General features: G+C 39.5%; 1 protein-coding gene and 1 long non-coding RNA gene across 2 annotated transcripts in view; one reads left to right on the top strand and one right to left on the bottom strand.

Annotated features, from left to right (window-relative positions):
* The first annotated feature begins 350 nt into the window (after window positions 1-350).
* LOC134672125 (uncharacterized) overlaps window positions 351-12,243 on the top strand; it is a 715,951-nt gene continuing 704,058 nt past the window's right edge. Inside the window, exon 1 of the long non-coding RNA XR_010099300.1 lies at window positions 351-370. This is a non-coding gene — a long non-coding RNA (uncharacterized LOC134672125). The remainder of the gene's footprint in view (window positions 371-12,243) is intronic.
* Window positions 402-11,264, bottom strand: LOC134672334 (putative phosphatidate phosphatase). Its single transcript, XM_063530230.1, has 6 exons — window positions 11,090-11,264; window positions 8,322-8,473; window positions 2,955-3,152; window positions 1,949-2,119; window positions 1,068-1,244; window positions 402-560 (listed from the first exon to the last, which is right to left on the bottom strand). Exons 1-6 carry the CDS (start codon window positions 11,193-11,195, stop codon window positions 459-461), a joined length of 906 nt encoding a protein of 301 aa, XP_063386300.1. The 5' UTR covers window positions 11,196-11,264; the 3' UTR covers window positions 402-458.

The following is a 12,243-nucleotide window of genomic DNA, read 5'->3' as shown; positions in this document are numbered from 1 at the left end:
ACGTCAAAGAACCGTTTTCATACTGAATTACTGGACCCAGTAGCTTTTCTTTTTGCTAGTTACAAACAAAACACAGAGCTCAATTTGCAGGCCTAGACCGACAATGTCGTATAAAAAAATGTTGCTGGCGCGCTTCTAATGATTGTTTTTTTTTTCTCAAACATACGCATAATCTATTTAGTTTCTGATAATAACTTTAATGTTAAATTTAGGGTAAGCTTTAGAATGATAGCAACTTAAGTAGGTGCATAAAAGTGTATAAAATGAGCGCTGTCTCGCCAACAAACTGCATTCTACGTAGTTTGGCGATTAACTTTAAAATTGATTATGTATATGTGCCTTTGACAAATAAATTAAAAAAAAAAATATCGTCGCGAAGTCCACTACTTATTTGACAATGGCCAAGCAAAGGCAAACAAGTTTAGTTTAGTTAGCGATTCTAAAGCCGCCAAGTGAAGTCACCGCGCCAACGCCGGCCGTGGCAGGATGTTCTGTTGTGGCGTGTCCCTGTCCTGCCATGTCCCGGACATGTACTTCTTGGGTTTCAGCACGAATTTCACCTGAAAATAACATTATTTCACATTCAAATTTAATCTAAATAATACTTTAGCTAGGCGAATGTGTTTTTTTAAATGTGATGTTGTTACATTGTCAGTAATTTAAGACATTCTGGACCCTTTTAAGGTCGTACCAATGAATATTTCGCCTTCAAAATATATTTAAAACAGTTAAAGTGTGACCCACCATCACTAGAACGGCAGCGACGGCGCCTATAACGAAGCCTGTAGCGACGTCATCCTGTGATGAAGTGTTCCGCCACCCTCGACAGGCCAACATATAGCGTAACCAGAACGAGGAACTGCTGATAATATTCTAACATATGTATAAAGGCTCTCACCTTCAGAACGATAGCTATAGGAGAAGGACGGGTCCCATTGCTCTTAATAGCCAGCGTTGGCAATGACATTCTGATTACTACTATAAAGCGGTGCAAATTGCGTCGAAGTTTTTTACATTAATTAGCCAGATGATGGTTATGTTAATGTAATATGATAAGAGGGACCTACCACAAGAACTGCAGCGACGGCGCCTATAACGAAGCCGATGGCCACGTCATCCCTGTGATGAAAGTGTTCCACCACCCTTGACAGGCCAACGTATAACGCACCCAGTAGAATAAGGAACTGGACGGCGTGGCGAAGCAGCTTCGAACCTCGCCATTTACATTTCAGCTGGAGGTATATCTGGAAACCAAATGGAGAATACATATTTAAATGTCAAGGAGAGTCACATTAAAGGCCTGTGCACTTGGGCTGCGTGTGCGTGACGTGCACGTGCAGCGTTGTAGTATACAGATCTTTATGAGAGACGTCACACCGCTTGTGTGACGGTGCGTGTGCGGCTCCAACATTTTAGTTATCCTTAAGGCCTGTGCACTCCACACTGGTGTGCATAGAAAATGACGGGTTGGACGCCTCAGCCTAGGCCGGGGCCCGGTCTAGCGTGAGTCATCCTTTAATTTAATAAAATTTTAGATTTTTATAGTTTTGGAGGCTTCCATTGTACTCTAGTAAATACAAATTTACTCGTAGATATTTAAAGCAAGACTAGATGGAGCTTGCGTTTGGGATGCTTGGCTTAAATGATTTATAGCATTGCGATACAACGAGGAAATGCCGCCAGCATCCTTGGTACAATGCCTCATGGGCCTATTTCAGATTTAAGCTAGTAATTAATTTAGTTTAGTATAGACCGACCGCTTCAATGAGTCCTAGCCTGCGCAGTACGGTAAGGGTGGCGGGGAAGGTGCGGGCGGCAGGCGTACGACCCCGTCGCCCCCGTACCGCGCAGGCGAGGACTCATTTAAGCGGTCGGTATATCTATACTATCTATAGTACCACTGTATATATCTTTTTATGTACTCAAATAAAGTATGTATTTATCTTACAATGTAGAATACGGCGATGTACATAGCGAAGCTTGCATGCGCACTAGGGAACGACAGACTGAGCTGACTGATCTCTTTAGTGCGTGAGTCGTTCGGGTCTACGCAGGTGTAGACCTGTATGAAGCCGTTGGCATTGGCGGGGTCTGACGCGTTGTAGGCCGGGCGGCAGACCTGAAATGGAGAATGAAAAGTTGGGATTACCTTGCTTCAACTCAATGATGTTTTAGTGGCTACTAGGTACTGAATAAGTCGATGATTTTTATGGATTGCTAAGAGCATTAAAAAACTGTGCCATGAGAGTAAAGTCACTATGCTGATAAATTTTTGGAGATAAAAATTATGTTTAATAACCTAATCGATAATTATATGATATACTTAAACCTATACCTGATCAACATAGGTACGCCGTACAAAAAGTAATTTTGTGTGACAATATTGTAGTAATTATGATTGCCTATACAGTATACATTAATGAACAATGGGTGTCTTTCCATAACATCAAAATAACCGTTACCGTACAAAATTGACAAAGAAACGCGAACGTTAACACCCGTAACAGTAAATGAGACGAAGGTGCGAATGACACGATATGTGACGCGTATATATTGCACCTCTAATTTGGGTTAAATTCCGGTAATTTGCAACTTTTTTACAGTTATTGTAAACAATGTATATCACATATTACCTAAATAATAATAATCAAATCGGATGCTGCCTCTGCGTGCGTCCTATAACACGGGCAAGGGCAGCATCCGCTCGGTGTACCCCTTACATTTCACTGTCAAAAGGGCTGTACGTGTTGGCTTCGGCTTCGCGCATGCATGAATGTTGATGGACGGAGAGCGGATGGTACATCCAAAAAACGATGGATGGATTGTGTGAGAGAGGATATGAGAAAGATAGGAGTGAGTGCTGAGGTGACGAAAGACAGAGGAGAATGGAAGAGAAAAACATGTTGTGCCGACCCCACTTAACATGGGATAAGGACAGGGAAAAGAAGACTTACATCAAAGAAATGCGGCCTCAGCCTCCCAACGATTTGTTTCAAAGTCTCCGAAGTAACTTGCTGCACCACAGCGCCGTACGTGAAGACGCCGATGGTGACATAGCTGGTCCACACCCAGCCCGGGATCAGGTGGTCGCACAGGAACTTCTCGCCGACGCTCAGTCCCTTCTTCTCGCGGACATATTCAACGATTATTATCTGGAAAAAATGTAACACTATAAACTCGCGTTTTGTATACATAATTACACAAACGGGTATACCGCGATTTATATTTATCAACTAATTTCGTGGTGTTTGCTGCACATTTGCTGGGAAGTCTTTCTTTCCGTGACTATAGCTGGTGCACCTTAGCTGAAACGTCGGAATTTAAGGTAAAAACAATATTAATTATATCGCGGTAGACCCGTTTGTGTAATTAAATATCTGGAAGAAATGTAAAGGCTTAAGTATCAAAAACACTAATTGAAACTGATTAGGTACATGACTTCATTCGCATCTGTCATCCACATATTTATGCTTTCCGATTGGCGTTTCTCTCTCTCTCATCTTAGCGTTTAATCAGGTCTTCGGCATACTCTTTAGTAAGATCATTAGTAAAAAATTGACAATTTGCTGATCGGAGATTTTTATAGATTGCTCGCTTCATGCAAGCCTTCCGAATTGTGCTAATTAGCTACGCAATGTGTAGCAAACATTTTGCCGCACCATAAATCAAACCATACGTTTACTATTTCAATAATATATATGCAATTCGAATCATCATCGTTTTGTTACTTGTCATGAATTCAAAACTTAATAGAGAACAAAAGAAAACGCGTTAAACAAAGGACGGAAATTGATAATTATGCAAGACAGACTGGGGGTTTGAGCACTGTTGTTAATTACAACGGGAAAATCAAAGATTGGAAAAGAAAGATCTAATAAATAATTTGACATAGGACAAGTGATATTAATTAGGAATGTAAGTAGATTCTTAATATAACTTTCACTAATATATTTGACTAACTGAAGTATTCAGTCAGGTAAAGAAGTTGCAAAATATTTATGAAAACATTACAAGACTAAAAATTTAAAGTCTTGTGAAAGTTTGAAGAGTTTCTGGAAGTGTTATGTTGGGTAACAAGAAAAATATCATCTTAGGAAATAAATATTAATAAAAAATATAGGTAGAAGCTAAGTGCAATGTAATAAATTGTGGCAGAGTAAATATTAGTGATTTGGGCGGTATTAGTGGTTTGGGTAAATTGAATTGAAAAAAAAGTGACTTAAAGGAAGGAAGGAGGAAAAAAACGTATGAAGTTTAAATCACTTTTTTTTCAATTCAATTTCTGAGTAGGTCAGATTCTTAGCAGGTTACGGTCATTATAGTATCAAATCAGATGACCATTAAGTTTGACATTGCCAACCGCGTCTCCCGAGCTTAGAGAACATAACCAAACTGAGTGGTCATTAACAGGCGTTCCCCTCTGTCGAAAATAGGCGGCCAATGGTCAACCACATGTATGGACTGACGTTTATCTGACTTGGCTATGTTTACGTTAGGTACGTATACATCAGAAATCTCATTTTTTCGTATCAAACTTAATGGTCATCTGATTTGATACTATAATGACCGTAACCTGCTAAGAATCTGACCTACTCAGAAATTGAATTGAAAATAATTTTTAAGAAAAAAAAACCGACTTCCATGGGGGCCGATGAAAGATTACTGTAGATGGTACACTATGTAGAAAAGGAGGTAAAACCACCCATTTTCTACTAGCATTTCGCTTCTGTATAATGGCTCCTCTACAGGATGGGCCAACGCCGGCCACTCCAAGGGACGCAGCCATGCGGTAGAATGAGATAGCAATATCACTTGCTCCCTCTAACGCATAAATGCGTCCCTTGGAGTGGCCGGCGTTGGCCCATCGTGAAGAGGAGCCATGAGGGTCGTAGTTCTAGCCTAACCTAACCCACTCCTCAGATAGCAGTTCGGTTCTGTGCGGATCGCAGTTCGAACCTAATCAAACCCACTTTTCAAGTACCTAGCATTTCGTTTCTGTAAGGCTCGCAGTTCTAACCTAACCTAATCCTTGTTCGGTTCTGTGAGGATCGCAGTTCAAACCTAACCTAACCCACTTAATGGCGCATGCCGTGCGGTGAACGGGGGTTTAAGCGGGAGGGGCTAGTAAGATTGGCATTATCGTACTTTATACCTACATTAATTTTATAGTAGGTAATCATAGTTGTTTAAGTATTTAGTTAAGGTATCATAGTGGTTTTCTGGATCAAGGTCCGGGTCCGAGTCCGGGTCCGAGTCCGGGTCCGAGTCCGGGTCCGGGTCCGAGTCCGGGACCGAGTCCGGGTCCGAGTCCGGGTCCGTGTCCGGGTCCGAGACCGGGTCCGAGTCCGGGTCCGAGTCCGGTTCCAAGTCCGAGTCCGAATCCGGGTCCGAGTCCAGGTCCGGGTCCAAACCGGATCCGGGTCCGAACCGGATCCGGGTATGAGTCCGAGTCCGGGTCCCAGTCCAAGTCAAAATCGAAATTCGTAATCACCAAACGTGTACCACGCGTCATTGAAGAATTCTGTTCTGGTCATCATCAGCAGTTCCACTTCATCAAATGCGACAGTTTTTAATGTAAATGCTTGATTTTATGATGAAAATACAAAAAAATCTATACGTATGTCTTTAATATTTGAGGAGTTCCCTCGATTCCTTATGGATCCCATCATCAGAACTCGAGCTTGACAAAAATGTGGCTTAAAAACTTAACTTGCTTAACGAACATAACGAAAAGGAAAAATCGCCAAACGTGAACTATGCGTCGTTGAAGAGTTCTGTTCTGATCATCATCAGCAGTTCCACTTCATCAAATGCAACAGTTTTTAATGAAAATGCTTGATTTTCTGATGTAAATACAAAAATCTCTATGCGCATGCCTTTAAGATTTGAGGAGTTCCCTTGATTCCTCATGGATCCCATCATCAGAACTCGAGCTTGACAAAAATGTGGCTTAAAAACTTAACTTGCTTAACAAACATAACGAAGAGGACAAATCGCCAACCGTGAACTATGCGTCGTTAAAGAGTTCCGTTCTGATCATCATCAGCAGTTCCACTTCATCAAATGTCACTTTTTTGGGTGTATATGCTTGATTTGTTGATAAAAACCCAAAAATCACTATATGTATGCCTTTAAGATTTGAGGAGTTCCCTTGATTCCTCATGGATCCCATCATCAGAACTGGGTTTTGACAAAAACGGGACTAATCTGTATGCATATACATTCAATCAAAAAAAGAATTTTCAAAATCGATCTAGTAATGACGGAGATATGGAGTAACAAACATAAAAAAAAAATAAAAAAAAAATAAAAAAAATAAAAAAAAACATACAACCGAATTGATAACCTCCTTCTTTGAGATTTGGAAGTCGGTTAATATAATTTTTAAGAAAAAAAAACCGACTTCCATGGGGGCCGATGAAAGATTATTGTAGATGGTACACTATGTAGAAAAGGAGGTAAAACCACCCACTTTTCTACTAGCATTTCGCTTCTGTATAATGGCTCCTCTACAGGATGGGCCAACGCCGGCCACTCCAAGGGACGCAGCCATGCGGTAGAATGAGATAGCAATATCACTTGCTCCCTCTAACGCATAAATGCGTCCCTTGGAGTGGCCGGCGTTGGCCCATCGTGAAGAGGAGCCATGAGGGTCGTAGTTCTAGCCTAACCTAACCCACTCCTCAGATAGCAGTTCGGTTCTGTGCGGATCGCAGTTCGAACCTAATCAAACCCACTTTTCAAGTAGCATTTCGTTTCTGTAAGGCTCGCAGTTCTAACCTAACCAAATCCTTGTTCGGTTCTGTGAGGATCGCAGTTCAAACCTAACCTAACCTACTTAATGGCGCATGCCATGCGGTGTACGGGGGTTTAAGCGGGAGGGGCTAGTAAGATTGGCATCATCGTACTTTATACCTACATTAATTTTATGGTAGGTAATCATAGTTGTTTATTTAGTTAAGGTATCATAGTGGTTTTCTGGGTCAAGGTCCGGGTCCGAGTCCGGGTCCGAGTCCGGGTCCGAGTCCGGGTCCGAGTCCGGGTCCGTGTCCGGGTCCGAGACCGGGTCCGAGTCCGAATCCGGATCCGAGTCCAGGTCCGGGTCCGAAACGGATCCGGGTCCGAACCGGATCCGGGTATGAGTCCGAGTCCGGGTCCCAGTCCAATTCAAAATCGAAATTCGTAATCACCAAACGTGTACCATGCGTCATTGAAGAGTTCTGTTCTGGTCATCATCAGCAGTTCCACTTCATCAAATGCGACAGTTTTTAATGTAAATGCTTGATTTTATGATGAAAATACAAAAAAATCTATACGTATGCCTTTAATATTTGAGGAGTTCCCTCGATTCCTTATGGATCCCATCATCAGAACTCGAGCTTGACAAAAATGTGGCTTAAAAACTTAACTTGCTTAACGAACATAACGAAAAGGAAAAATCGCCAAACGTGAACTATGCGTCGTTTAAGAGTTCTGTTCTGATCATCATCAGCAGTTCCACTTCATCAACTGCAACAGTTTTTAATGAAAATGCTTGATTTTCTGATGTAAATACAAAAATCTCTATACGCATGCCTTTAAGATTTGAGGAGTTCCCTTGATTCCTCATGGATCCCATCATCAGAACTCGAGCTTCACAAAAATGTGGCTTAAAAACTTAACTTGCTTAACAAACATAACGAAGGGGACAAATCGCCAACCGTGAACTATGCGTCGTTAAAGAGTTCCGTTCTGATCATCATCAGCAGTTCCACTTCATCAAATGTCACTTTTTTGGGTGTATATGCTTGATTTGTTGATAAAAACCCAAAAATCACTATATGTATACCTTTAAGATTTGAGGAGTTCCCTCGATTCCTCATGGATCCCATCATCAGAACTGGGTTTTGACAAAAACGGGACCAATCTGTATGCATATACATTCAATCAAAAAAAGAATTTTCAAAATCGATCTAGTAATGACGGAGATATGGAGTAACAAACATAAAAAAAATAAAAAAAAATAAATAAAATAAAAAAAAACATACAACCGAATTGATAACCTCCTTCTTTGAGATTTGGAAGTCGGTTAAAAAAGTGACTTAAACTTCATACGTTTTTTTCCGAAACCGTCTCATTCAGAAACCGAACTATAGGTAATCTGAAGTAACCAGAATCTAAATTATAGAGATTTTGTCCAAAATCTCAACTGGTTTCTGTCGAAACTGACACCTACCGCCCAAATCGGCTTGATTAGATTCGCGCGCTTTCTAAATGAGCCTTGCGCAAATATAAAAGTTTTCAATGTGTTAGATTTTTTTGTACTACGTTTTGTACTATACCGTGACAATGACGAGAGCAAAGCCAGCCGGCGCCAGCACAGCCTCAGGTACAGTCTGCTGTTCGTACGGCAGGTGGAGGCTGCGGTCATCCGCGAAAAAACCTCCTAGCTTTGGCTTGCTCCAGAACTGGAGGTATAGGAGGGGAGAGGCCACTGAAAATATAAAAATATTTCATGGCGTTACTCATAAACGTATCAAATATCAAATATCAAATATCAAATATCAACATTTATTCAGCAAATAGGCCACAAGGGCACTTTTACACGTCAACATTGAATTTACATAAAAGCAAAAATAATAACATCAACAATTTTATAAAATAAAACTAACAATTCAATCTAACGTATTACAATTACTAAGAGATGTATATGGTCTCTCAATGTCGAATTACATACAAAATACAGATAAAAAAACACACACAAAAAATCTATAATATTTAGAGGTGTAAATGTCTCTAGGTGTCAGAACTATAAGATTATATAGTTTATCAAGTTATCCTTAGAGATGTATAGGGTCTCCAAGAGTCAATATCCTGTATAATTAATACATTCATTAAGAGAAAAGAAACATACGAGAACAGAATGAGGCGTCTCACTGTAATTAATTAATAAAAATTAAGTTACTAAGTATGTATAATAGCTCGTGTTAGCTTAAACAGACCAGTCTCCACAAACAGCACCCGTTCACGAGTATGACGCGTATCTCAGCCATCGTCTCCCTCAACCTTCATTCGGGAAAGTGGCGACCCGATCAACGACGCCACCGTAAGCAAAGACTTTTAAGCGAGCATGACATGTTTAAGCTACCGGCCTATATTAATATTAAATAGTAATAACATGTAGCTGTAAGACACTGCATTTTGTGCTCATATGTTACTACTAACCTAACTAAATTACTAGCCTAAGTTGACTTAGAGATGTAAAGGTCTCTAAGTGTCAGAAACATTAAAAATATTGGTATGTACAATCAAAAATAAAAATCAAATAAATAAATATGTACTTAGAGATGTATAAGGTCTCCAAGTGTCCAAAACTAAAATTACATTACACATTATGTCACATCTATCATGCCAATAACCTTTAGAACGGCATAAATTAACTTAGATTTGTTAAATTTTATGAATCAGGGGCTAGCTCAAGCATTCTTTGGTAAAATTCTGATTAAGAATAAATTTTACTTACTAAATGAGTACTAAAATGGTTTCACAACAGACCTACCATTGGCTGTGGGATTCACGAATGTTCAAAGTGGTGTCACGAAAATGCAACAACCCGTGAAACTCTAAGCCCATTTAGAGTTTCTCATTTCGATCTCGAAAAATATTATCATATAAAAAACGGGTGACTCGTCAGTCATCGTGGCGTTTTTTTCTGCGTCAGTTAGCCAATGTGAACTCTAGATAAAGCTCATCTTTAGAACGAAACATGTTGAAAAATTATGGGCTTAAAAATAAGCAAGCATGGTCCTTTTTAATTATTTGTAGGTTGTAGGTATGTTTGTGACAATGTGTAGAGGCAGACATACCTCTGCCATACTATAATAAGAACAGGTCGCTATCTTGTCATAAAAGAATTACGTAAACTCAGGTTATCAATCATTTGTATATTTTTCTAAAACTGGTACAACTTCCGCATATCGCTATCTAAGCTTAATAAAACGGAGATAAACTCAATATCGCTGGGAGTGGGAATATATAACATTTGATATCGTGATTATTGACAGCGTTATCTACGAAATTGTTTCCCATGGTGTTCCCATGCGATCGATCACCCAAAAATAATTATTAATTTTGTGTTGGGTGCTCAATATTCATATCACCCGGCGACAAATATTGCACATCGGAATTTTGGCTTCGTAATAGAACGTTCTCTCTCTCTGTCACTCTCGTTGTCTCCAATTATCTCATTCTAAAGACCGATGTGCAATATTTATTGCGCGGGTAGGTACCTACTGTATACCTACATATACCTACCGCAATAAGTAGTTAGGACACGGAAGCATATCCACCATAATTTCGTCGGCCAAACTTTCTGTAGTTTTCGTTTGTTTATATTGTACAGTCGCAAACAGTATATCGGAGCGGCCAAATATGTAAATACGCCTCTATTGTCAAGGCGTTAAAGTGCTTGTTCAGATATTTAGGAGCACCTTGGCCGCTCCAATATATCTGATGTTGACTGTACGAGTACACAGGCGTGAAAGTTTTTTTTCAGTGTAAAGTCTGTTTTCCTGTAGGTAGAGCCTATAGTTATGCTACATTATACAAGTTCACATAGCTTTGCAAAAAAACAATAAAGTGCGAGCCGGACTCGCGCACGAAGGGTTCCGTACCATTACGCAAAAAATGGCAAAAAAATCACGTTTGCCCGGAGCCTCACTGATCACGGCGCCCAACAGAAATACATCATCTGTGAAAGTTTCAACTAGCTATCACGGTTCAGATACAGCCTGGTGACAAACAGACAAACGGACAGTGGAGCCTTAAGCAGGCCACTGACGAGCCTTCCAAATGGATGCCGTTACAATGGATTCATCCAAATGGACGGCATCCTAATATTAAACATTGTACGTTTTTGACATTCACGGACCGATTTTGGATTGCAGCCACGCTATTTGGACAGTTGGAAGGCTCGTCAGTGGCCACCTTTAGTAATGGGGTCCCGTTTTTAGCCTTTGGGTACGAAACCCTAAAAATGGCGTTACGCGGGGTTGATGCTGAAACGCGCACATAGACCTAAATATTGAAATATCATATAAAATATACTTACAACAGCATAATATAAAGAAATCCAGCACCATCTTCCATATCAACTTATCCTGGGCCATCTCACACGATACAAAGATCAATTGAAATAAAACTAAACTAACACTCATTCGAATTATACGATTGCTTCTGAAATTCACTTGATACGACTTTTGCAATTCGCACGATTTCCATTTCAGTAATCATCGTATTTAATATCGTTCACAGATAAGATTCCGATTTAGAACACACCCACTATGCACTAATTAAACTTTTGTTAACCTCTATAGTCTAGAAACACTGATAATTCATAATCATTGTGTATCAAACTTTTACAAATTAGTAAATAAACCTTCACTTTTTTCCTTTCAATTCTCCTGCCTTTTCATATACACGATCAGCTCTTTAAGATGATCTACCTATAGAGTTAGCAGACCAAGCTAGTATCTTGGCAGCGATTTTGATAGCCCAGGCTGTGCAAGTGTTATTTTAAACGTTATACTTACTATGAAATTGAGACGTTTAAATAACACTTGCACAATCTGGGCTGTCAAAATCGCTGCCAACTTAGCTTGGTATAACTCTATATCACTCAGCGGATCTTTCTTGACAACATTTGTTCCGAAAGATATACTCTGTATCTTTAGGTATTTAAATAAAAGTAAACAAAATCTACCCTCAAATGACTCCTTTCCCAGTGAGTGGAGGAACATCGATAGCCTTGTTATCTTTAAAAATAAATTAAAAACACTGCTGCTGAAAGAGTGCTTTTATTCTATAGTGGAGTTTACAACCTACCTTAGTAATTTGTCTTCGTAATGTTCGTATTAACTATTTTAGATAAATACGTATGATATTGTACTGCATGTTAGATTTTAAAATTCTTAGATTTAAGGACCTAGATTTAAGCAACTTAGTATGTAGTTATATTCAAATACAATTGTCACATTGTTCATGAATAAATAAATAATAAATAAATAAGCCAGTTGAGGGTAGATGAAAAGTATGAAAACATTACATGATCAAATAATGTAGGTTATTAAAGCATATTAAAGTCAGGTCGTTCAGTGACTGATCCAGGCGGTTTTGTATTTGGTTGGTTAACCAATAAATGTTATAACTACCCGAAAATTTACAAATTGTTTGTTTACTTTTATTTAAATACCTTAAGATACAGAC

This window comes from Cydia fagiglandana, chromosome 16 (assembly GCF_963556715.1).
Source record: "Cydia fagiglandana chromosome 16, ilCydFagi1.1, whole genome shotgun sequence".
Taxonomy (NCBI): domain Eukaryota; kingdom Metazoa; phylum Arthropoda; class Insecta; order Lepidoptera; family Tortricidae; genus Cydia; species Cydia fagiglandana.
This window is presented reverse-complemented; position numbering and strand designations above follow the sequence as displayed.